This window comes from Capra hircus, chromosome 1, assembly GCF_001704415.2.
Source record: "Capra hircus breed San Clemente chromosome 1, ASM170441v1, whole genome shotgun sequence".
Taxonomy (NCBI): domain Eukaryota; kingdom Metazoa; phylum Chordata; class Mammalia; order Artiodactyla; family Bovidae; genus Capra; species Capra hircus.
Genome location: NC_030808.1, coordinates 132660505 through 132688052, shown reverse-complemented (window position 1 = coordinate 132688052; position 27548 = coordinate 132660505). Strand labels below are relative to the sequence as shown.

Genomic DNA, 27548 nt, shown 5'->3' with positions numbered 1-27548 from the left:
CTGGAACCCTCATATATTGGATTGATATATAAGTAAAATTATGTAGCTTCTTTGGAAATGTTTGGCAATTTCTTAAAAAGTTAAACCAGCATTTGTCATATGAATCAGCAATTCCACTCCTAGGAATCTACCCAAGAAAAATGTTCACCCAAAGACTTTTACATGAATGTTTATAGTCGCACTATTCATAGTAGCCCCAAACTGAAAATAATCCAGATATCCACTAAACTGGTAAATTAATAAGCAAAATACAGTATATCCATATAATGGAATGCTCTTCAGCAATAGAAAGAATGAATTATTGACTAACACAACATGGATGAATTGCAAGTGAAGTGGAAAAAGCTAGACAATAATATATTCCAATCTTGTATGATTCCATTTATGGAGAATTCTAGAAAATGCATTCTAATCTGTAATGACAAATCAGTGGTTACCTTGGTAAGGCAAAAGTAATTATAAAGGGGCAGGAGGAAACTTTCATGGGAGGGATGGATATTTTCATGATCTCGATATGAGGTTTTATAGGTGTATATAAAAGTCAGAACTTATTAATCATACACTTTACATATAAGCAATTTATTCTGTCAGTTATATCTCAGTAAACAAAAGAACTATTAATACATGCAGCAACAGAGATGAATCCAAAAAAATACCATTTTACATGAAAGAAGCCAGACACCAAAGACTGCATAATTCCATTATATGAAATTTCTAGAAAAGGCGAAATTATAGAGCCATGAAACAGATCAGTGGTTGCCTAGGTTCCAGGAAAAAGTAGAAAATGAACACAAACAAGCACAGGGAGAAGAGGGGCAGATGAAGAGATGAAAGCATTCTAAATTTAAATTGTGGTAATGATTGCACAATTGGAAAAATTTACTGCGTGTCCTCAGTCACTGCAGTCGTGTCCAGCTTTTTGCGACCCCATGGACTGTAGCCTGCCAGGCTTCTCTGTCCATGGGATTCTCCAGGCAAGAATACTGCAGTGAGTTCCACTTAAGATTGAGTGAATTCTGTGATATGTAAATTAAACTGAAAATCTGTGTAAAAAGCAAGCACCAAAAAAAGTTGAGATTAACTGGCAAGAATTTTCTAAAAGACAATATTAATTCAATAAATGTTTGCATCCCTTCTATACACTAAGCATTATTGGATATTGATGAACGCAGGACCCCTGCCTTAGCAGGAGAAACAGGCAGATGCAATGAGAGTGTCGTTACTGCTCTCTCACAGAGGCAGCACACTGTAGTTAACAGATATTGCTGGTGGAAGCAAATTGGCCCAACCTCCCTGGAAATCAATCTGACAGTATGCTGCAAAAGCCTGAATTCATACCCTTTAACTCCCAATCCTGGGTATCTACTGTAAATAATCAGAAGTTTAGATAGAACTATTCTAACTAGATTGTAAAATTAAAAAATTCCAAACAACACAAATGTACAATAATAGTTAAATAAGTCATGGTATTAATATCTATGTTATATTACAGACATCTAAACTACATGTTGCACAAAAACCTTACACAGAGAAATCAGGTTTACAAAATTGTGATATAATCCCAGTATTACAAATGTATATCTATATATACATGAGCTAAATGGTAAGACTCCAAAACATTAACAGTGATTAACTCTGAGCTGTAGAATTGCAAGTAATTTGGCTTTTTATTCTTTTATAATTTATAATGTTTATATAATGAACATGTACTATTTTAATAAATAGGAAAAGTATTTTTCTCCTTTATCTGCTTACGTAGGTAATATGTATTGACTACAGAAGAGTAGAAATAAAGATAAAAATCTTCACCTAAAATCGACCACCCAGAGATAGCCTGACATCATTTAGGAGTATGCTTCTAGATACTTCTTTGCAAATATTAATAGATAAGTAATTTTACAAAAATGGAATTTGATATAACGTCCTGTTTTGTCACCTGCTTTAGAGGAAGGAGAAGAGAGATAGCAGATCTAAACACTTAGAAGTTTATTAGTCTAAAGAGACAAGAAAATGATGGCAGCTAAAGAGAATTATTATGTGTCAATTAAAACAATTTTTTGAGCTGTGGAGTGCTCAAAGAAGGTCCCAGTGTATGCGTGGAGGGGAGACAGAGGAGAAAAAGGGATGCAGACAGAAACACAGGTGAGGAGGGGTCACGAGAGGAGATGCAGAGACCAGCTGTAGTGAAATTCGACCAGTGCATGTGAGAGGCTTCTGCTAGACACCCCCCTTCTCATGTTATGGGAGATAAGATAAGGCCTGCACAGAGCCCATGTGGGTGATGAGGTCTCAGGGGGAGAGGAGAAGCCTTAACAGCCGCAGCCTGTAGAGTGAGCACTGGAATGGCACCACAAGGCCTGTTTACAGTTGTTAATAACTGACTGACATAGTTCAAAAGCAAGGCCAGATACAGAATTCCAAGGGTATGTTGGGCTTCATGTCAAAAGGAATTACAAGTAAGTCAGGGTGAGTTCGTCAAACAGAAATTACCAGAATCAACTATTAGAAAGGGAGGAAGAATGGTAGTACCATGGAAAGAGCCAGACAGATCTGATTCTGCCTTCTTACTCACCAGCTGGGCAGGTTATCTGACTCCCTGCGGCTCAGTTTCAACTACCTTCCAAGGTGATTGTGAGAATCAAAGATAATTTATTTCTATAAACACCTGCCACATAGTATTGATATAAATACCTGACAAAGAGTAGCTATTACTACTACTCCCTAAAGAGGAAGAGATATTATACAATATAACATCATGCTTAAAACCACAGAATTTGGAGTTAGACCAATTTAGTTAAGTTCAAATCCTTGCTGTCACTTACTAGTCATCTAAGCCTCAGCATTCCCTATACAATGAGGATACCACCTGCCACACCAGACTGTTTTAAGTAAGACAACATACATAATATATTATGTTCTTAGGCACAGTACCTATGTAATCAATTTTGTTGTTGTTATTTAGTCTCTCTGTTATGTCCCTCTTGTTTGCGACCCCTCACCAGGCTCCTCTATCGGATTTCTCAGGGTATCTTCTACTCCCAGGGATCAAATCAACATCTCCTGCAAGTCTCCAGCATTGCAGGCAGATTCTTAACCACTGGGGAAACGTGTAATCAATAAACAATGGCTATTATTAGTACCATGATTTCACCAGTGGCTCCACAGTAAAGAATGTCTGCAGTGCAGGAGACACGGGTTCCATCCCTGGGTGGGGAAGATCCCCTGGAGAAGGAAATGGCAACCACTCCAGTATTTTTGCCTGGAAAACCCCATGGACATAGGAGTCTGGCAGGCTACAGTCCATGGGGTCTTAAAAGAGTCCAACACGACTGAGCGACTAAACAATAATTATTATTACCACTTCTGTGATTGTGGCCACATTACATAACCTCTCTGAACTAGAATTTAGTCAGGTAGTACATTAGCATGGAGAAGGAAGTGGCAACCCACTCCAGTGTTCTTGCCTGGAGAATCCCAGGGACGGGGGAGCCTGGTGGGCCCCGTCTGTGGGGTCACACTGAGTCGGACACGACTGCAGCGACTTGGCAGCAGCAGTACACTAGCATTCCACTGTCTGCCTCTTTCCCCTTCATTCCCAGAACATGGCACACAGTTGACACACAGTAAACATCTGTTGCCTGAGAATTAGAGATTTCTAACAGTATCTGGCGTATAAATGCTGGGGGAAATGGACCTGTTTGTGTTTCCACTGGAAGACAGGCTCCTTTAAGGCAGAGCACCTGTTTCATTCATCCTGTAGCCCCAGCACTGGGCAAACTCTTTGCGAAGTAGGCGAGCCTCAGCAAATGTTTACTGAGTGGCACAGAAGGTAGCACTAATCTGGCAGCCACCTTCACTATGAGGTAACTGCAGAAGCCTAGACAACTTGACCTTCCAGGAACAACTGGAAATTCTCTATCTGCTTTACCATTTCACATCACAGGCCACCTCTGGGCCAAGTGCCTGTACCCCCTGACTCAAGGCTGTTGCTTGGGTAATACCTTCAGTAAGCAACCTAGTAATGAAAAAAATGAGAAATGCAGTATGACCCCATATTTTAGTGAGGTGAAGGAGGGCCAAGGGTCTCCTTAGGTATGAATTTGCAAACACTGTGAATTACCCCATCTAGCACACAGCATAAGAGCATACAGCAGCATTTGTATAAATTCAGCCAAGGCCACAGGGGAAGCCAGAAACAGGGTAACAGTTACATACCTCTGGTCAACTAAACATGTCACATACATGAAGATAACAAGTTATGACACCGAATTAATTTATAATTAACTTTCTTACGGTTTTTGCAATAAAGTTTAAAATGCCAGCAGAATTGTGAAAAGTAGGCTAAAGGGTCCTCCATGTTGCTATCTTGAGAAACTGGGGCCTGTAATAATTAGAAACAAACTTCTCTACCAATCTGACAAAAACTTGATTACTTCAGATTTTTAGTTGAGTCTTTTACATTATCTTAAAAATACATTCTTACAGGATATTCTGGTACTTCACCAACAGCTTTACATTTGATTAACCTAGATTAAACATAATTTTCTGAGTCTTTATCTGATTAGTAGAGAAAGACAGGCTTTGCTGAAGAAAAACTGGAAAATATAAAAAGATTAAAATCATCCTCAGTTCAGTCATCCAGAGATAACCATTATGTATACTTTGGTGTATTTCTTTTTGATGCTTAATGTTACTAGTGTGTTCAAAAACATGACTTTTAATGCTTCAGAGTATTCTCTCAAGCAAGAACACATCCATATTCCCTACCTTCAGACATTTAGATAATTTAGAATTATTTTCCACTGGATGTTTCTAAAGGTAAATTTCTCCTTTATGTTAAATATAAACATATATTGAATTACTATTTATATGAGATATACATTTAGTTCAATTAGCACTGGAAAATAACACTGTAGAAGGTTAGTCAGAAGACCAGAGAATTTTTAAATTAAATAAATTTTATTTCAGTAGATATGCACTGGTATATAATTTATGCCAGGCACTGTGGCTGGTAATAAAAATGAATTGAACTCTGTCCCTTCCTTTGTTCAAAATTAGAATATATTTAATCCAAAATTTTTATAATATCTACAGCCAAAATAAGAATTACTGATGGCTCATGACCTGGAACTGCAAGAGATCCTCAGCCATCAAAAAATAAATAGGATCAACTTTCTAAGGTAGAAAAGTAAATGGTACGTATTAGGAAATTTTAACAAATTTGAAGCAAAAGATTTTCTAGTGATTGAATGGGTCAATAAGGTAATTCTTTGAACCAAATATCCAACTTCTAAAGTATTTCCAGTAATTCATTTTATGTAAATGGCTTAGGATGAGTGAGTGAAGTCGCTCAGTTGTGTCCGACTCTTTGTGACCCCATGGACTATAGCCTATCAAGCTCCTCTGTCCATGGGATTCTCCAGGCAAGAATACTGGAGTGGGTAGCCGTTCCCTTCTCCAGGGGATCTTCCCAACCCAGGTATCAAACCCGGGTCTCCCGCACTGCAGGCAGATGCTTTACCGTCTGAGCCACCAGGGATATCTTAGGATATCTGTTCTTAAAAGTATAAGGGTAAAATTCATCTACTCCTATTTCTACAGCAATATAGACTTCAAATTAAGAGGACTATAAACACCTGCCACATAGTATTGATATAAATACCTGACAAAGAGTTAACATTTTATTCTATGCTTATAGCTACCATGTAGCTTAGATTTCCTCAGACAAGCCCTGAATTGAATATTCTATCCCTTTGCCCCTATAAAGTCAGAATCCCCAAACTGGAATCAAACCATAACTCCCAGACATCATCCTAAAATTGCATACAAATCCTTTGTCAGACCACATATGTGCCAGTCATTATTTCTGTTCATTCCAGCTTATTATACTTCCGTCCCAGGAATCTGCAGAACTAGCCTTAATACATTTGCCCAGAAATTGCTCATCTGAAATGGGAAACTTACTTAGGGACACAAGTTTCTAAAAGGGGAAATGTAAGGACACGGGTTTCTAAAGGCTACCATACTGCTAGCAAAAATACATGAACCTGTAAACACCACAATGTTTAAAATGTATAACCAAAAAGGGCCTGTTGTACACAGAATTCTGCTCAGTGTTATGTGGCATCATGGATGAGGGGGTTTGGGGGTAGAATAGATACACACATATGTATAGCTGAGTTCCTCCTGTGTTTACCTGAAACTGTCACAACATTGTTAATCAGCTATCAGTTCAGTTTCTCTGTCATGTGAGACTCTTTGAGACCCCATGGACTGCAGCACACCAGGCTTCCCTATCCATCACCAATTCCTGGAGCTTACTCAAACTCATGTCCATCGAGTCAGTGATGCCATCCAACCATCTTATCCTCTGTCATCCCCTTCTCCTCCCGCCTTCAATCTTTCCCAGCGTCAGGGTCTTTTCAAATGAGTCAGTTCTTCGCATCAGGTGGCCAAAGTATTGGAGTTTCAGTTTCAGCATCAGTTCTTCCAGTGGATATTCAGGACTGATTTCCTTTAGGATTGACTGGTTTGATCTCCTTGCAGTCCAAGGGACTCAAAAGTCTTCTCCAACACAATTCAAAAGCATCAATAATCGGCTACACCCCAATACAAAATAAAGTTAAAAAAAATACATGAACCATTATTTTCCCTTATGCTAATACTGTTACTACTCAATTAAAGAATCTGTGCTCAATTTGATACCTAGGGTTTCTTTGTGAACTGTTTGTGAACCCTATGAGTTCTTTAATCCTCGGACCCCTCTACTCAATTTAAAATGGCCAATTAAATGAACAGGGAATACATCATAAAATAATTTCATTTGAGCCCCGAGGAATTCCAGTGACCTGCAAGTAAGCCTGGAAGTGGTCATTTAGAAGACAATCAGTAAACATTCTTTCTCCCTCAGAATTCCTGGAGAGCAAGATAAAGACTTTGGTGACTTCAAGATGACTTCTGAACCCTCACCATTTTACTAACTCCAGCCTTCCTCAACAACGCAACACATTATTTTAAAGGGCACTAAGACATTATTTTTCATTCAACAGCACATTTTAAGCAGCTAGTGTCAGTCACTATACTATAACCCAAGGAAATTAGTGTGTTACTAAATGGACATTTCACATTTGAGTGGGCATGACACATTTAATTATATAATTATGAAAAATAAAAAGGGTAGACCAGTAATAGAGAGAGGCTTGCAACTTAGGGAGCTGAGGGAAGAATTTTCTAAGGTGATGAGAACCTAAAAATTGAGAAGCAAAGTTATGCAAAAAGCAGGGAGGAGAAATATTCTAGGCAGAGGGGTAAATGTGTGCAATGGCTCTGAGGCAGGAAATGGTGCTGAGGACATTTTAAAAAGCCACTATAGCTGGAGTATAGTAAGAAACAGAGGGAATCATAGCTGGAAAGATTAGCAAAGGTCAGATCATGCAGGGCCTGGGGGAGCTATTGAAAAAAAGTTAAGCAAGGTAGTACTCTTCTAGGTTGGGGAGGTGCAAGAACAGAGGCAAGGAGACAAATAAGAAAGCCATTACAGACATCTAAGAGATGGTGGAAGCTCAGGCACTGGAAATCAAGAACCTTTTAAATGACATCTGATTAAAATATGAGCACAAGTTAACCAAGGAGGAAGAGCACTGCAGGCCCCTGAAAAACATCTATTGTGGCATTAGGTCCCAAGACCTATTCTGACACTGTAAACAGTCTGGTATGGCAAGAGCAAAGGGTATGTGATAGGAGCAAAAACAGGAAGACCAATTGTTAGAAAACTATTGCAGTAATCCAAGCAAGAAAGTGTAACATCCTTTACTCAATTAGTGGCAATGCAGAGGACAAACCAAGACTGTATCCATGTGGTATTATTGGAAGTCATAGGAGAGTCGCTGGATTTGAAGAGGGGAGGGAAGAGGAGCTTGAAGTAATTAGATTTATGGCTTTGAGTAGGTAGATCATGGTACTGTTTGCTACAATAGGGAGAACCAGGGTTGTAGGTAGGATGAGTCCCGGTTTGTATACGCTACCACATGGGAAGAACCACATACTAGACAGGTGGATACATGGCAGTCTTCGGCTTAGAAAGAGGCTGAGGCTGGACATGTACATTTAGAAACCACAAGTGTAGATAAAGCCATCAGACAGACTGATTGCTCAGGGAAATAGAAAGTGAGAAGAGCTCAGTCCAGAACCCTGGGATGCACTGACACTACAAGGGCAAGTTAGAGCAGGATTTCTCAACAGCACTGATATTTTAAGCTAGGTGATTCTGTTGTAGGATGTTTACCAACATCCCTGGTCTGTATCCACTAGATGCCAATGGGACCTGCCCAGTTAATACTGTTCTTGGTGCCTTGAAAGTACAAAAGAAATGCAGGTGACATTCCACTACATCCAACCCACAACGCATTGGAATACATTTAGCTACTGGCTTGAATCAAATCCAGTTAAAAATTCCATTTCTACATGAGGCTACAATGGGAAAACACACATAACTCTTTTGTTAAAAAAAAAAAAAAAATTACACAAAACCCTGTCCCCTAGTATAGGATTAGGTATCACCATTCTGCTTCAGTAAGCCCCAGTACTTCTCCACCATTAGAATGTGGTATTTTCTCTCTCACCTGATCTCTATTCAACCCTTATAATGGGGTGAAGTGAAGTGAAGTCACTCAGCCATGTCTGACTCCTTGTGACCCCATGACTATTCAGTCCATGAAATTCTCCAGACCAGAATACTGGAGTGGCTTGCCATGCCTTTCTCCAGGGGATCTTCCCAATCCAGGGATCAAACCCAGGTCTCCCACATTGCAGGCTGATTCTTTACCAGCTAAGCCACAAGGGAAGCCCAAGAATACTGGAGTGGGCAGTCTATCCTTTCCCCAGCGGATCTCCCCAACACAGGAATCGAACCGGGGTCTCCTGCATTGCAGGCAGATTCTTTACAAACTGAGCTATCAGGAAGGCCCATGTATAATGGGATAGGAACTATTAGTTGAGGAAGCTGATGGCAGAGGGGTTAAGTTACATGGCCAAAGTAGCATTAAGTGACCAAACTAAGATTAGAACTCAACTTTGGAGTCTGACTCCAAAGTCCATGCTCTAAAGCTAAACCACTTAACCACTATTCCAGATGGTCTCCATTAGGCTGTAAGCTCTATGAGGAAGGGGCTGGTCAGTCTCTTTCACCATTGTATACCTAGCATTTGGCTCATGCTTAGCAACAGAAGCTCAAATATTTATTGACTATTGAATAGTCTCAGCTCAGACTTAACTCTTAATTCATTCATAGATCTGCATTGAGAGAGCACTCACAAACAGCAAATTAGATCACAAAGAGGAAGAAAATGTCTTTCAGTCTGATGGGAAATAAGTAGATGCATGTGTAGAATTAACTCTTGAGTGTTTCCCCCCAGAAATGAAGGATCTTCCATCAACCCTGCTTCAATTCCATTAAAGCAAAATTACTCTTATTGCCTCCTTATTCATCATATAATGCAGCCTCTAGGAGATGGCTGAGTGAAAACAGAAATTAAGTATGGACAGTTTTTGCAAAATGACAGTTGTAAGTGATTTCTGACAGGATCATCAACAGGTACTCAGAGCAAAGTTTTCCAAACATCAGATATGCTTTTAACAAAAATGTAACCTTCTCTACCCTCAATGAGTAAGTGCCATTGGGTAGTCCTAACCTAGTTTTTTTTTTTTTTTTTTTGGTCATAAGCTAGTATTGGTACCTTTTTGACAAAACAATTATATATCCAGAAATTTCTGCACAGGTGAAGCACCCATCATTCCCAGGAGATAAAATATTTTGTCATCCATGCCTGGAGTAGCCAGGAGGGTTAGTCTGGAGGATATAGAACTCTAAAGAGCAGTGAACAGAGGGAAAATGCTGTGGAATTCTGCAAAAGAATGAAACGAAATCCAGGAGTAAGCTTTAATCAGCTCTATGTACACAGATTTCTTAGAAGCCATGGAAGCTATAAAGCAATTAGAGTTGAGAAAGTTCCCCACTCTGCATCAAAGCCATTTCAGTGAAAGCATTCATGTAAAAGCTCATACTTTCCAGACCTCATACCCTCAATCCATAATGCTTTCATTCGCATCAAAGCCTCTAGGGAAAGCTTGATTCAGCACATTTCAACATATTCTAACATAAACTTGAGCTTGAAGGAACAGGGAGAATGTGTTTTCTGTTCCAGGGCACGGTTTCTTCCAGGGTGTTTCAGTTTATAGCTGCCACTTAGCAACTCCAGGTACTTTTGCTAGCTGATCTTCAGTGTAGTTTGCTATACTGACTTCTACCCAAACATTAAAACTTTTAAAAAATCAGTAACTCATTTTTGTTCTTTCAGCTCCTTTGAAGATTATGAAACAGAAGAACCTCCCTCTCCCTCTGAAATTGTAAACAAAGGCAATAAAATAGTGACCTCAAGCCTTTCAGAGAAATGTGGAAAGCTTCAGTCAGTGGATGAAGAATAGTTGCCAGTGTCTACATGAAAGGGAGATGTTTTTCAAAAAAAATTTTTTTGTGAAGAGATGCTCTAGTTTGCATATTGCATTTTAAAAGCTTTGATTTCTGCAAGTGTGTATCTGCACTAGGAACTTTTTAACGTTTTTGAGCAATAGCTCTGGATACACATACCCAATCTGGGAGACTCCTCCAGTTTGCCTCAAACCTCCTACAGAGCTTTTCCTCAGAAGCAAATGATATATACATCACCTTCCAACGTCTGTAAATCAGCACTCTTCACCCTGAATGTACCAAGGATCTCTTGGGGACAGTGCCAAGCACGGCTCTCTGCACAAAAGCAGAAGTTGCCTCTGTTGTCCAGTATCCCTGAGGCCCATCAGGGCTCCTATGGAGCCCAGAAGAAACCTTCACTTGCAGAAAACTTGAGTCAAGAAATTCTGGAACTTGAAAAAGCAGTCAGGGCCTCCAGAACTGAATTAGCCCTGGTAATAAAAGCACTGCCAAAACATCTCAGAGACTTCTTTTAATTGTATGTGTACTGGAGTTCAAAGATCTTGAACTTAATGTAATTTCACAATGACCTGCCAAACTGCTAGTCACTTTACATCCTCAGGTATTGTAACCACTGGGCCTTCCAACCTTGCTAGCAAGCTCTAAACCCTTCCCCCATCCTGACTGTGGACCTTATATAAAACCTGAAGAAAAACTTAACTGAGGACAAGTACAGAATATGACTCCTAATTGGGAGGAAAAAGTTTCCTTTTAACTGATCTAACATTTGTAGCAAATTATTAAGTGATTTATTAACCTAAAAATTAGTGTCCCATCTGTACTTCGTATCAGAAAGCCTACTTGAAGGCTTAAATAATTATATATGAAAATTCTTACTAGACATATTCATCACTGAATATTAGACTAGGCTAACAGTAAAGGCCTCAATCTCAACATTAGTCCTTCATGTTGAAAAATAACTTATTCAAAATACTGCATCCACTTCAGTATTTATCACAAAAATGGGAGAAAACAGAGATGGTACCCATAAAAGAAAGCAACTTCATGTTTACTAGAGAGTAGACATGGTTATTACAGAATACTGTACTTTTCAGCAAACCACAAGGCAGTCAAATCTCACAATATTGTTGAAGACAAATTGAAAATAAACTATTAAAAAGGATGGAAATATCTGCTAGTATAAAAGAAACCTCCCAGAAACTTTTTAATATCCACCTCTGTATAAAGTCATTAAAGTTTTTCCCTGGATTTTTTAACCACAAGTCCTAAATATCAGAATAGCTCCCTTTCCACCCCACATTGGTTCCCTTGCTGGTATGAAGGCCAAACTTTTGAAATAATCAAACATTGGCAAAAAGTAGAGAAAAGGAGAATCTAGGAAATGCACCATCAACTAGTAGAGTTATTAACAGATTTAGCAATCCTTTTGTCAGTATCCTCCCAGTTTCCTGTTATTTTACCTTCATGATCAGAACTGAAGTTCAATTTAACTATTATAGAAAAAACTTAGTTTCTAATAGCTCACAAAGAAAACCTTAAAAGTGACTAAATGTTTAGGAAATACTACATGCAATAATCTAAACACATTGGAAACTAGGATTAAAAGTATTTTTGTAGTACATAAAATTTACCATCTACCCCATCCAGCCTTTACAAGGAAACAAATTTTTTTCAGATAAAAATACTCAAATGGTAAATGTTTTTAGAAGTCAGATATGGTTTATAGGTTTTACTAGCCATAATGATCTTAACTATTTCTAAGGCTCAGCAAAAATTCAGTTTTTCAACACACATCTGATTGTTTTGTTTTTTTTTTTTAACTACATGGCTGTACTTTACCTTGTTTCTCCTTACTGAAGTCATCTTGCTTTCATTTTGGTCAATATTTGGTTTCAAAAGCCTGTAATTATTATAAAAGTATAGCTACCAGTATCATTCCACTTAAGCGCTTTTAATTTAGGTCATCCAAAGTAACACATTTTCAGAAACAAGAATGTGTTTCACTGTAATCCCCTTAGTATCAAATATAAGAAATGTGAATTCTGAGGAACTAAAATAGAATATATTTTACTTTCTGGTAAAGATCATGCAGAATATAATCATTATTGCCCAACTGGAAATTTCAAGTTGTTACAATATCCAAGATTCCTTGATAAAAGTTAAATTGAAGGTATGACCTTAAAGCTAGTCAATGAGATATGTGTTTCAGAGCTTAACATTAACTGCCATGGTAATCAAACTAATGAAATTATGTGTATTTTCCCTGCATCTTATCTATGTCATTGTGTACTGTTCAAAGTGTTTCTAAAACTTTAGACTGATCAAATGAGAGAAGTCATTTGCTCAACTTTGGAAATGTTATGGTGTGTTTGGGTGGAGAAGCCTGCATGATTTAAAGTTTTTCCCTTTTTGCAAAACTAAATAAAGTTGTCAAATACACACTTTTGGTTTTAATGACACTTGCAACTCATTTTTATGTTTGAAAAGAGCAGCATTATAAACAAGCTTGAGTTTCAAAGAAAGTAACTCTTTGAACCTCTGGGAAAACTTTATAAAGAAAGATACGGAAAGATAACACCTCATACTAAGAAGTCATTTCCTCTGGGGATGGGAATTTGGGTTTGGAAATGAGAAGTTCACAAGATCAAAGGGAACTTAGCCTTATATATTGTTTAAAGAATGAGTAATTGTTATTTGGATACCTGAATTTTTTTTAACAAAGAGGGAGAAAAAAATACCATCCACACTTTAGATTCCAATTCTAAACTGTGAACTTAGTATTTTCTAAAACATTTTATATTTTTTGCCTATAATACAGGGAAAATTTCATTTTTCATGTTATGAAACTTTTACTTTGCTTTAGTCACCATCAAATTGTTTTGAGAAAACTAAGAAATACAGAAGAAATTCTGTATCCTAGAACTGTACTGCATCTCTGTTTAAAGGTGTAGACCTATGGAAACTAATCAAAAAGATTAGGTCTGTAACTGTCAGCTGTAAAACTGCTGCTGCCTAAAGGTGAAAGATTACTGGATCACTTATGGTAATTACAAGGAAATAAAAAAAAAAACAAATGAAGATGAGTCATATTAAATGCTGTTACTGTTTTGATGGTTTTAAATCCTATTGAAGTAAATCCAGTTACTTCAGTAATAATTTCTCAATTATCCATCATTAGCCATTGGTCAGCATTCCTAAAAGTAATTCACTATATAAAGAAAAACAACATAAAAATCAAGGCACAGTAATTAATTACTCTTCCCCAAATGTACATAATACAGGCCATTCAAAGCATGCTATCCCAAATTCCTCAGTATTCTACAACATAGAATTAGAAAACTAACATTTATTGATAGATTTAAGGTGTAATACAGGTTTCCAAAAGTGTGGCAGTGAGAATACCAGAATAAAAAAGAGAAACTTGTGCTAAAAACAACCTGAATTCATCATTGGCAATATTACATAACAATCAAGGCCCTCACATACTAATGATTTTCACTTTGTCTATATTGCCAACCTCCCATGCATCAAAAAACACGAAACTAAGATTATCAAACTTGGGAAGCAATAAAGTACTCAAGGAATATTTAAGATCATAATATTAGGAAAGTTTGGGAGATTTGCAAAATATATTCTAATCATCCATGTGTACAATCTCATTATTTCTAGTCATTTTTGCAGTGATCATTAGTGAATAAAAAACAGATTTACAAGTTTATATAGCAGGGCATCTGCGTCCAACGTAAAACTGTTACAAACTTTAGGCAAATACATGTTTCATAAGACACTGCTAACACTCAGAGGAATTAAATAAAATTCCAAAACTTGGAAAGCAAATAAAGACAAGACAACTAAGAAGCATTTTCCACCATTTACTCTTGTTATCAAAAATAGTTCAACTCTTCTTGCAAAACAAAAACAAAATAGTACATACTGGACACATACATCACATTTTTCTTCCTATGGCTTTAGCCCACCCCCACCCCACCAAAAGAGACAAAAAAAAAAAAAAAAGCCCAACAACAACAAAAACAACTCTACCTGACCACATTCACAGAAAATGACACCAGGATACACTACAAAACAGAAGGAGGTGTCATCTGCTCTGTGTCCAAAGGTTTCTTCTCCATGTCTTGTACTAGGTGAGTAACCATCATTGAACATGCTGTGTGCCAAATCAAAACATAACTTCAGCATATGTCAGATCTCAGAAAAGATGGTGAACGTAGTAGAAACTGAAATTTTTCCAGCAGTATTTTTCTTTAAATAAGCACTGTCAAAGCAGCAACTCTTCTTTTAAATCATAAAGTCATTTCTTTACAACCTAGTCAGTCCTTGTTTTATTTGGGCTGTGTGTGCTCTTTCAAGCAACTGACTAGATTTCCCTTCAACAGAATGTTTGTGACTCATTTATCTCCCCCATAAAATTACAGGGAAGACAAAGATTTAAACTGAAACATAGTTTGTGCTTTACATGCAAAAGAGTATTCTAAAGAAAACCCAACTAGCTTCAAACCTACCTAAATGAACAGGCTTCATAAAAAGGCATTTTTATTAGGCCTCTATAAAGAAGTCTCCACAACGAATAGCACCCTATTAAAAAAAAAAAAAAAAAGGAAAAAGCATCTCCAATCTAAAGTCTGCGGCAAACTATTAGAGGAAACAAAAAATCACTTTGAAGTGGCCAGTGGCAATAGGTATAATGCATAAATCTGAGTAAGTTTTGGAGCATTATTCCAAAATTATTTTAAGTAAATCCCAATTTCTAAATAAAACATTTGTATAATTTTTTAAAATTCTGTCACATAGTGTAGTCTAAATTCAATTACCTTCAGATTAAAACTACTCTTCTCCACTTCATTTATCTAATCAGAACATTGCTCAAAGTGAAGGAAAGATTTAGAGTTTTTCCCCTAGAAATGAGTCAGACTTAACTAAAAATGGGATTCAACTCAGCAGAGTTTTGTGGCATGAACGGCTAAATATCCACAGTCTGACAGAATTTCAGTTTGTTCACTTTTAAAAGACAGATTTTTTTCAACATTCTAATGAGGGGCAAATTTTCTTTCATAATACTGCTGATTTAAAAACTGCTACATACACCAGTAGCCAATTTTCATGATCAGAAATGGTATTATGTCAGTACAAAGGTTGAGCTGGACACATCAGCTTTTCAACAGGAGAAACATCAATGGCATCTGAATGTAGCACTGAGTCTCCTGAACAAACTAATGGCTACTTTTCCACAAAATAAGAGCACAATCCTTATGGACTGACTAGATACCACTTCCTTACATTTAATCATAAACTTTGATTATGCACAAAGCATGACCATAAACAATGAGGTTAATGTTATTTTCCTTGCCAAAGTTCATTTTGTATAAATCAGTTGCATCAGCATTTGTTCTCAAACTATGAGGTTCTGTAAGAACTAAGGACATATAGTTGTAGGGTTACTCCTCCATTATCTGCAAACTATTTCCCCGACACTAACACATATAACTTAGCAATGAAAACACTTGATACAAGTGATCTATATGCAGGAGCTCCGGCAAGTTAAACCAACAAAACCATAGCTGCCGTAAAACTGTAGCTATTTTCCTACCAGAGGTAGGTTTAAAGACCCACTGATTTAACAGTCGAATCTCATGTCTATAGCTTCATCCAAACTTTTATCATCATGTGTACTGGCAGCTAAAAACGTCGTTACTGGGGACCCTGTGACATTAATTACACTGGTGCTGGTACTAGCATTGCGCACAGCAATGCTAGTCACATTAATGCCCAAAGTGAGCCTGGTCTGCTCCAAAGCCTTTTCTGGCACAGCAAATGCCTCCAGCTTCTTCTCCCCATTGGCCATATAGGAGTTTTGGCAGCCACGACATATACAATCTAAGCAGGCTTTGCGGTTAGAGTAGCAAGGGCAGCGTTGGCCGCGGCATGTAAGAACACTTGGATTTTGAGTAGCACGCCCACATTTACACCCTTTCTTTTCCTGGGGCTTTTTATACACAGTCTTGGTAGGACTTCCTGGCATAAAATGATGACTGGGAATCTTTTCCTTTACTGTTTTGTCTTTTTTAAGAATACCTGGCTTGGTTTTAGAGTGAGATTTCTTGGATCCATGTTCATGACTCTTTTTCATGCTTTTAGTAGATAAAAGCACAGTTTTGCTGATTTTGGGTGTTGTGCCTCCATTGGGAACAGTTGCTATAGGCTGAAGAGAAATTTTGCTCTCCCGTTTCACTGTCACAGGAGCAGATGCCCCCAATGTCGGGCCTCGGATAATGGTAGAAATTGGAAGTGGTTGAACTTTCTCACTGTCGCTTTCTGACCTGGATCGTTTTCTATTCAGTTTTGCTACCTTCGGAGTTGCTGCTGTACACGATAACCCATGAAGTGCAGGACTGGTGGACATAAAAACATTATGGCTAAGAGACTGGGAAGAAAGCTGCAGAAACGGTCCATTGGATACAGTGGCTTCCAAGTTGGGCTGCAAATTAGGGCAACAAACTTCTGTGTTTGAAACAGTTTCTAAGCTGCGGAGTACTTCCTCAACACTCAATAACAGAGAGTCACCAGGTTTTATATCTTCACTGAAACTGCAAATATCAATGCCTGTGGAACATAAGTCAGAGGCTACCGTGTCACAGACAGGTGGCAAACTGTCAGATAGATCTTCAGTTTTTATGTCAACAGTGTTACATACATCAATCGTATTTGAATGTTCAGGTGAAGGAATATTTATACCAAATCTATCTATTGAAAGCCCATTGTAAGTAGGCAAACCATTGATAACAGAACTGCCAATAGCAATGCTGAGGGTACTTTCAGATATTGGAGATAAACTAGCTTGAGGATCAGTTGTGGGTTCTGAGGTTGAAGGTAAGGGGGAATGTGTCAAACACAAAGTAAAGGATGAATCTGAGGGTTTTTCCGTCTCCTCACCAAACAAGGATCCATCATTAAGCAAAGCCAAAATATCAGAAGAACAGTCGACTGCTTCTATTATATCCCGTGCCAATGCAGTCTGTGTTATATATTCACATAGTTTTTTGTAGCAGTTCACTAGGATGCTTAACTGCTTGTTTTCCTCAAACTGCTCATAGTCTTTGCACCAGCTACATGAAGGTTTCATCATCATTTTCTTGCCTTTACAACTTTTGCAGACATAGTGTTGGCAGGTTGAGTTGGTGGGTGCAATAGGATCTTGTAGCAAATGTCCTAAGAGGGAAAAAGGAGGAAAGCAAAAATTTTAGTAAAATAAATTTATAATTTCATATACTGAAGTTGAGATTATAAGTAATCTATTAAAATTAAAATGGATTTAACTCACCAGACCAGATAACAAAACAATACAAAAAGCATATCTTACAGGAAACAGAAAAATACTCAACAGCTCACTTCATTTCCATGCTACATTCCCCATTTCTTTATTTCAAACAATCCTCCTCTGTCTGTTTCTCCCCCAAAATGGTATATTCTGGTTCACTTTCTTTCTCTCTTCTCCAAAGGCTATAAAGAGGTGGAGATCAGTCACTAAAAGTACAAACCAGGCTTATAACCCTTGGGACCTGGACCTACTGCAACAATTGTCTAGACACGGAAAAAGATAAGAGCAAGAGTTAATCCCTATTCTTATTCTTACTCATTTCTCTTCCTTAAACTGAATGTTTTGTTTTATCCGAAAGATTCAGTTAGGTAATGACAAGCCAATCATTTCCTGGAAATTTTTTGAGGCCTTGTGGATAGATAAACAAGGCCCCAAAAAAAGGTTAGTCCTTGCCTCATCAGACATTGTTTGAGGGTATTCACTACTACTCAGTACAAAAGTGTCTTCACGAAAAAAGTATAACTGCAAACCATGTTACTGTATATACTAATCATAAACTAGAAAAAAGATGACTAGAATATAGTTACAATGAAAAAGAACTATATTCATTTATTTAAAAAAAGGAAATGCTACTAAATCCTTTTACAGACAATCAAAATACAATAACAACAAAAAAGAACTACATTTAAATATAGCTTAAAAAAATAAAAGAATTTAATATTGGGCTCAAAATTTTCTGTCAGAATAGAAAATGACCATGGTCAAGTATCCCAAGTACAGCAATATAATAAAAAAGTGAAAGTGGGGGGGGGAGTGAAAGTGATTACTCAACTTGATATAACTCCTAAATTATAAATGACCTATACAAAATGAATCAGAAAGGGGAAAACAACTAGATTCAGTCCCTATCTCTACCCTTAGTCCCCAGAGAAACAAGTGTTCACTGGTTTCCAATTCAGGACAAATAATAATGAACTCAAAGCAGCATTTGTTTTCTCGTAAACATTATATAATTGAAGATTGAGACAGAAGGTACTTCTGGTTATAGATGGTGAAATCAGCAAACCCTCTCCCTTAAAAGCAACTATAAACCTGAAAATTTTTGACAAAGAGTCATTTTCACAACCAAAGACATAAAACCATCTGAGAAGCATTTATGTGTGAACCTGCTAAATCTCAGGTGAGGACAGTGGGGATCTGTGGGGTTCTGCTCTGGGGCTCCCCAACCACCCAGCTCCATCAGTGTTTACCCTGTTAGAATAGGAAGCCACTAAGATGGAAGAGGGTTCATTCAGGACACAAATACTAACTCAGAAGTAGTTCACAGACATAAATCTATGCTGAACGTCAGAAGCAGAAGAAAATGGAGGGAAAAAAAACTGTGACTTTGGGTTGGGCAGTGTCAGATGTGTCATCAAATGCATAAAAAGAAAAACTGTGAACAGTTTTTGAACACATATTCAAAAACTAAAAATACTTGTGCTTCAGAAGTCACTATTAAGAAAACAAGAAGATAATCCACAGATTGATGAGAAAAAAATATTTGCAAACCATACATCTGATAAAGAACTTATAACATGATATTTTTAAAACTTCATATACATCAATAAGACAATTCAATTTAAAAATCAAACAAAATTTGAATAAACATCTCACTAAATAAAACATGAATATTTAATAAGCATATAAAAATATGCCAAATATATTATTAAAACTATGACATACTGCTATACACCTACTAGTATGGATAAACTCAAAATGACAGATAATATCAAGAGTTGACCAAAATGTGGAGAAATCAGAACCCTTCTGTATCAATGGTAAGAATATAAAATGATAAATCACACTGGGAAACAGTGGTAGTTTCTTTAAAAGTTAAACATACACTTATAAAGCAGCAATTTTACTCCTAGGAGCCTACTCAAAAACAAATGACATACATCCATATAAAGAGATGTTTGTGAATAGGATTGAACCCAGGTCTCCCGCACTGCAGGCAGATTCTTTACCAGCTAAGTCACAAGGAAAGCCCAAGAATACTGGAGTGGGTAACCTATCCCTTCTCCAGGGGATCTTCCCGACCCAGGAATCAAACCGGGGTCTCCTGCATCGCAGGCAGATTTTTTACCAACTGAGCTATCAGGAAAGCCCATTATTCATAATAGACAAAAACAATCCAAGTGTCCAACAACTAGAGAAAAAACAAAATGTGATATATTCATACAAAAGAATAATGCTTAGCATTTATGAGAACTATTGGTACATGCCACATCATGATGAACTTCAGAAATTACGTTAAGTGAAAGAAGGCAGATGCAAAAGCATACATTGTTGTATTATCCCATTTATATAATGGCTTCCCTGAAGACCCAAAGGGCTCCCCTGATGGCTCAGAAGGTAAAGAATCTGCCTGCAATGCAGGAGACACAAGAGATGCTGCTTCGATCCCCGGGTCAGGAAGATTCCCCTGGAGAAGGAAATAGTAACCCACTCCAGTATTCGTGCCTGGAAAACCCCACAGACAGAGGAGCCTGGCGGGCTACAGTCCAAAGGGTTGCAAAGAGTCAGACATGACTGAGCAACTAAGCACAACAATTATATAAAATGTCTAGAAATGACAGGAAAGCAGAAATAGTGGTTGCCCGGGTCTAGGGGCAGAAGCAGAAGTTAATTTTAAGTAGGCTCAATGGAACTTTTGGGGTGATTAAAATGTTCTAACATCATTTCGTGGTGATGACTGCAACAGCACTTTAAAAAATAAATAAAAACACCTTAAGGCAAGGCCTCTGTAGTTACAGAGTTCAACCTGCTTTCCATCCAATGCAGGAATCCTTTAAGGTACCCTTGACTTAATCTAAGGAAAAGTATAGAAAATATGAATAGAGAGAGATGTGTACACACGTAAAAGGATAAAGCGTAAAGGTAAAAAATAAAATATGTTACCCTCTTGAGAAGGGGAGACTGAACAAAGTGAAATGACCTGGGATAGCACTAGTCTACGGGGGAGCCTGCTGAAGTGACTTAGCAGCAGCAGCATTCTGGGTTTAAACTGTTTTGTAACTTTTAACTTGCAAATCATGTAAATATTTTACATAATTATATAAATTTAAAGGAAACTCTTATAAATCAAAAGCAAAACAAGTAACTGTAATTTATCAAATTGATGGTATAACCATTTCAGTTAACCATTTCAAATATTAAACTTTAAAACAGAAAATTGACTCTAATCCTTATATCCTTGTTTTGTTTTCAGAAATTATATTTGTTGCTGGTAGTGTTGATAGTTACCATAAAATGATAGTGTCTAATTGTGGGATAAAGTAAATGTTGACGTCCTTGAAAATCCTGATTTTTTTAGTAAGAAGGAGGAAAATGTCGTAAGATATGAAAGTTAAAATTAAAAATTCGGTAGTCCTGAATTTCAATTGGATTTATCAATATGAACTTAAGTTTTTATCTCAGACATACATATTTCCTAGCACTATACACTGAAAAGGCATGGAAAGAGGAACCAACCACAGCAGCAATGAACTAATGATGCTGAAAAACAACTTTCTGTTCAAAGGGATCAGGGCAAATGTTGGCTTCTAAATCTGTGACATAAATTAGAAGAGGTAAATTTTGATTACCTTATGCTAGGAATTTCAAAAGGAAACTATCAAAGATCAGGATAATGTTTAAAGAGACTCAGGAGCAAACCCGAACAGACTTCCAGTGACCAAAGACGAGAAAATCTGAGCATGCATAAATGCAATGGAATATAAAAGCACACCTAAAAAAGTTCAAATCTCTAGAGTTCATTTTTTTAAAAAGGGAGAAAATCAGTTTCAGGATGCTAGTGAACCTGCTCATTAAGTTTGGAAACTGGTAAATAAAAACAAAGAGCTTCCCCAGCGGCTCCACAGTACAAGAATCCGTCTGCAATACAGGAGACTCAGGTTCGATCCCTGAGTCGGGAAGATCCCCTAGAGAAGGGGGTTAAACAACAGTAACAACAAACAGCAAGAAGCAAGTGTTTATCCTGACTTACCTAAATACGTGCTAAAACACTAAATAACCAAACCATAGATGAGAAGTTTCACTTTATAGGAATAATATAACTAATGAAGAATGACATAATTTGAGTATCATTTTAAGGGCTCCCCTGGTGGGTCAGAGGTAAAGAATCCACCTGCTAATGCAGGAGATGCAGGTTCAATCCCTGGGTTGGAATGATCCCGTGGAAAAGGAAATGGCAACCCACTTCAGTATTCCTGCCTGAAAAATCCATGGACAGAGAAGCCTGCATGCTACAGTCTATGAGGTCACAAGAGTCGGACACAACTTAGCAACTCAACAATGATTTGCAAATGGTACAAGCTAAGTGAAAAGAAAGGATTATCTCTTGCCCTCATTCCATCATCGATTTTCTTTTCACCAGTCATGTTAATCATGAGTTACCCATCACCTTTAAAGGACTTACCCTCTACACATCGTTTGTGTTCTTTGATGAGGTTTTAGACTATGCCTAATCCTGAGAACTTAAAACGGGCTAGAAAACACAAAAACTATCCTTTATTAATTCATAATTCTACCACCACTGAGTTCTTAAGAACTTCCGCCATGTAGACACGTATTACCTGTTGGATTGCCCAACCATTCCTCAACGAAGATATTTGAAATTTGAATCTACTACTGAAGATGCCTATTGGCAAACTTCTTTCACACACTCAGTTAAGTATCCTAATACTCAAAAGCTTCCCAGAGGGTTCTCTTTACACTTTACAAGGAAGGCAGCTCCAATGTTACAAGGAAGGAAGAAAAAGTTCAAGGGCTTCCTAGAACCAAATGTTAACCATATACTTACTATATATCCCTAAGGAAACTCCTCCCTGCAAAATTAAGAAATATCAAATAACACTTTTTAAATGGTAAAAATACATCTTGCCCTAGAAAGTAAAATGGAGGGGCAATTTGCATTAAGAGGAAGTGTGTCACTTACTGGTAGACTGTACCATAAAAACTGGGAAGTATTTGGGAAGAGGTTTAACTTGCTTAGCTTACATCCAGTTTCATACTCATGCACAAAAAGACTTGCTCAAAAATACACATCTTCAGATCTTAAAAATTGATTGTTCATGACAAAAGGTTTTCTCACTGCACTGACCTGAATTCTCATCAGCAATATATCATAGGAATTACGTTCCTTTACATAATGTAAGTTGTCCTGTAACTAAATGATATCATGTGCCCTAATACTAAATGATGCTACACTGGCCCTAAAAATGATAAAGATTAAATTTCATTTTTACTCCTCACGGTAATGAAAGTAACTAATTCCTTTTTTACTCTCCCTCTCCTTAACTTTTCCCATCCTCAAGTAAGATATTTGCAATCTGAGACTTAAGATTTTGTTTTAGATTACCATAATAGCCCTTCTGGGAATTTCTGAGAATACATAACTATTGGCAGGTAATTTACTAAGATATTCAATACCAGAATTTTTTAATGCTTTTAAATTTGTGAAACTCTTTATTATAGTAGTTCCAAAGGCAGAGAGTAGTAAAATTGGCCTTCAAATACCTATCACACAGATTCAATAATTATCTAGATTATACCACATTTGGTTCATCTACATCTTTTGATCTTTAAGTATTTCAAAGCAAATTTCAGCAAGCCTCATCTCTATGTAACAGTATAAATCACTACAAAGTACATTTCCTTAAGTAATTAGAATGTTATTACCACATCTAACAAAATTAATTATTTGAATAAATGTAATAAATAAAATGTAAACCAAATTTAGGTTTAACTTAAGGGAAAACATTTTAAAAACCTAGAAGAGGGCTTTAATTCTGGCATTAAAAAAAAATTTCAGAAGTTGTATTTTCTCAGTAAACATATTTATGGCTTTTGAGGTAGTCATAAAATGTTCCTTTTATTAAACAGATTTAACATAGATCATTCAAATCACTACTTTTGCAATATTAATATACCAAAGCTAAGATCTGTTGCCATGCCCTACCTCTACCAAGAACCACTGCCAGCATCAAGAGTAACAAATCAGCCTAAGTTTGAGAAAAAGGCCCACAGCACCAAAATAAATATAGCAAACTATACAACTAGGTCTCAAATCAGCTTGCCCCTTTCTCTGTACAAGGAATAGGCACAACTCCTTAGTATAAGCAAGCAAGGTATGATCAGTCTTGGCAAACTCTTCTAAATTCATAAGTGATACGAAGTTTGAAAAAACCCATTGGTAATTAATTCACTTCAGAATACCATTGGTAAAAGTGTACCATACTATAAAAGTTACTTTCCTTTTTGTTCCATCCCAAAACATGTTCTAATAATGAATTTTTTTTTCCTGTGGCTCAGATGGTAAAGAATCTGCCTGCAATGCCATGTTCAATTCCTGGGTTGGGAAGATCCTCTGGAAAGGGAATGGCAACCCACTCCAGTATTCTTGCCTGGAGAATTCTACAAACAGAGGAGCCTGGCAGGCTATAGTCCATGGGGTCACAAAGAGTTGGACACAACTGAGCAACTAACACACACACACAAATTAATAATTTTTTTCCATCCTTTCGTTACATTATTAGGTGACAACATTTACCTGAATATTTCTCATAAACATGAAAAACCGACAGATGTTTAATCCTTCAAACTTCATCAGTGTTGGAAATCAAGTTCCTAGACACTCAAACTCTTGGGTGAGACGTTAGAGTGTGGAAACTTTATCAGGCAAGGAAGGAAAGGGCAGAAGAACAAATTAGGCCAGGATCTATCACAGCAAAGGCCTCAGACAGACCCCACAGCTCTCAAGCTGAGATGGCTCTTCGAGGTTGTCCTGGCAAGATACTGTCTTTGGATGCAAGATACTCCAAGGAAGGGAAGGTGAGTGTGGGTGAGTGTCTCTCTTCAGCCAGCAGCAATTCCCAGGGAGGTCTGACAACTCCAGTAACACTCCCAGTAACTAAGAAAATGAAATCCTTCAGTCTTAAAGTGGGGATTTGTATAGTGTATACATGACAACCACTACAATTAGTAATTTTAGCTGTCCCAATCTGATGAATTTTGAGTTTAAAAAAATTTTATGATTTCTGCCTTTAAAAATGACTAGCCCATTTCTTAAAGTTATAGAGTGACTAAATATCTAAGATCTAACTCCAAAATTGATCCAAAATTGATCCTCCAATGATGCTAAGATTCTACGGCAAGATCTATAGTGTATCAGAAGTTTTACATTTGAATACCACTGTTCAAAGGATAGAGATATTAGAGTTCTATTTTGTATAATGAAATTTTCTATAAAAGTTTCAAAATAAAACTCAATGAAAGCTTGCATATTTTCACTTGCCCCAATTTTTTCATGATTTCAAACTTACCAGCTTTACATATTTAAATATTCTCCCTCTCTCCCCACTGCCCATCCTACCCACACCCACTCCAAATAATATACTGCCTTAGTTGGACCTTCATCATTTCTCATCCTGAATACTGCAAGGGTTCTCTATAGCATATCTTCCTGACTTAACTTCACCTGCTTCCATCAGTCCATTTTTCATACTACCAGCAAGTGATGTTTCTAAAACACAAATCTGATGATCTTTCTCCTTTACAAAAATACTTTACAAAGGAACAACTAAAAACACCTTCAAGCAACCTTTAAAACCCAAAGTCTTTGGAATGACATATGGCCTTTCAGAATCTAGCCCCTACTCACCTTTTCCAAAAAATTTTGTACCATTAAGCTTTCTCCACAAACTCCATACTCTATTCTCACCTGGCCATTTCAAAACAAGCAATGCTTGCTTACTCATTCCTCTGTGATTTGCTGTTCCTATAAAGACCTTCTTCATTCCTTGCATGGTAAACTGTTTACTCTTTAAGAAATGACTCGATTATGACCTCCAAGAGGAAGCTTTCCTTAATTGCTGCCCCTTTTTATTCAAAAAGGAGTTTGCACATCCTATTATATAGCACTTATCACATTATACTGTCACCATTCACTAGGTCTCACTTACTCAAGGCCAGAAACTTATTTATCTCTGTATCTTTAAGCCAGTATTGGCACATAAGCCAGCACCTAATAAATGTTCAATGAATGAATCATAAAAAGCACATTAGAGTTGGAAATGACCTTGGAAATCAACTTGTTCCACAGTCTCATTTTAACCAAGATGGACTTCTATACAATTACATAGCTAGTTACTAGCAAAGAGAAATAGAAGCTTAGTCTATTGATTCCCAATCTTAGTATTCTTTCTACTTAACAGGTAGCATCCATACACCTGCTATTAAATCCATGGCATCCACCGAGACAATTTTTGTTTTCACTTATCAAAAAGAGTAATTACTGAAATTGGGCCATAGCAGAATCAACAACCACAAGATATAAAACCTTTTGAGGGAATGAGATACAAGACAGGAACGGGTAGTGGCAGTAAGAACAGTGAAAGAGGCAGGAAGAGTGAAACAAAGAGGAGAATGGATGACCAGTAATAGTTTTGTGAGGGTGAGGAAATCTTTACTGCATAGAAACTGGAGCTACAAGAGTCCTGCCTGGATTCTCTTATACACCAAGCTCTATTTTTAAAGTTAATCTTAAATGCTTTAAGTGAACATACATGATAATATAAAGCATTGTATTATCTCCTCTGTGAAGACAGCCCAACACAAAAACCCCAGACTACATATCAGTCTATGAATTTATAGCATGAGAAATCTTAACTAAAGACTATGTGTATACATATTAAATGTTCTAGGTACATAACACTAAGTATATAAAATAAGTAAATATGTACATATTAAACTCTTATGATTAGGATGAGCTGGGTTTTATAAGCAATGTCACTTTCTTAAGTATTATAATTCATCTATAAAAGTAAAGCTAGTAGTAGCATTAAATTGATGCTAATGGACCCCAGTATATACAAACACCCTATTCTTCCTGTGGTGTGAGAATAACTATGCTGACTTTTGAGTTACATCCATTCAGCCTAGATTCAATCTCCAACAGCAGTATCAAGGCACATATAAAGACTCGGAGAGTTCTCAGTCTTAGCATCATCCTGAGAAACTTCCACACCATGCAAGTTAAGTGGAGGAAGAAGAAATGTGCAGGCTAAAGCGCAAAAGAAAGATGAGGCAGAGGCCAATTGAACTTGTACACCCACAGAAGCAAAAAACAAGGGAAACAATGGGCCAGGGACACTCATATAAACTGCTAGACTGCATGCCTACTATCTAGAACTTGTCTCAATGTATCTGGAACACTATGGCCATTCTAATCGCCTAGAGCATCTTTCAGAGACCCACCTTGCTCGTAACAAAGCAGTCCCTTTGGGTCCTTTGCCCTGGACCTGAGACATTCTGGACTAGTTCTGTACTTAGTTGTGGCTAGATGTAACGTATAAAATAAATCATCTCTTTTACTGTCTCAGCTGAAGAGAAAAAAAAAAAAAAAAAGACTAGGAAAATATACTTCTCCTACTGATGTCAATAACCTTTGCATAATCAATCAAAGGTCAATAATCTTTGCATAATTCAACCTACTGATCTAAGTATCCCCATTCTTCACCTCTTCCAAATGAAGAATTAATTGTTTAGGCTATCTTCAACTAAAAAAACATTCCTCTTTCCTTAATCACTTGAACAGTAACTTCTAAGGCCCAGCTCTGTGCCAAGCACTGTGCACTTAATAAAGAATACTTGGATCTTTCTACATCACTGAATTACAGCACCAAA

The 27548-nt window shown here is 37.2% G+C and overlaps 2 protein-coding genes across 6 annotated transcripts in view; one reads left to right on the top strand and one right to left on the bottom strand.

Annotated features, from left to right (window-relative positions):
* The window catches only part of PPP2R3A (protein phosphatase 2 regulatory subunit B''alpha), a 242842-nt gene extending 229914 nt beyond the window's left edge, over positions 1-12928 (top strand). For all 5 annotated transcript variants that reach the window (XM_018050892.1, XM_018050870.1, XM_013966138.2 and 2 more), the window contains one exon: positions 10356-12928. In XM_018050892.1, coding sequence (XP_017906381.1) covers positions 10356-10482 — 127 coding nt within the window. In that variant the 3' untranslated portion in view covers positions 10483-12928. The remainder of the gene's footprint in view (positions 1-10355) is intronic.
* Positions 14339-27548, bottom strand: part of MSL2 (male-specific lethal 2 homolog (Drosophila)) — a 31819-nt gene continuing 18609 nt past the window's right edge. Inside the window, exon 2 of the mRNA XM_005675536.3 lies at positions 14339-17710. Within this exon, the coding sequence (XP_005675593.1) occupies positions 16119-17710 (1592 nt within the window). The 3' untranslated portion in view covers positions 14339-16118. The remainder of the gene's footprint in view (positions 17711-27548) is intronic.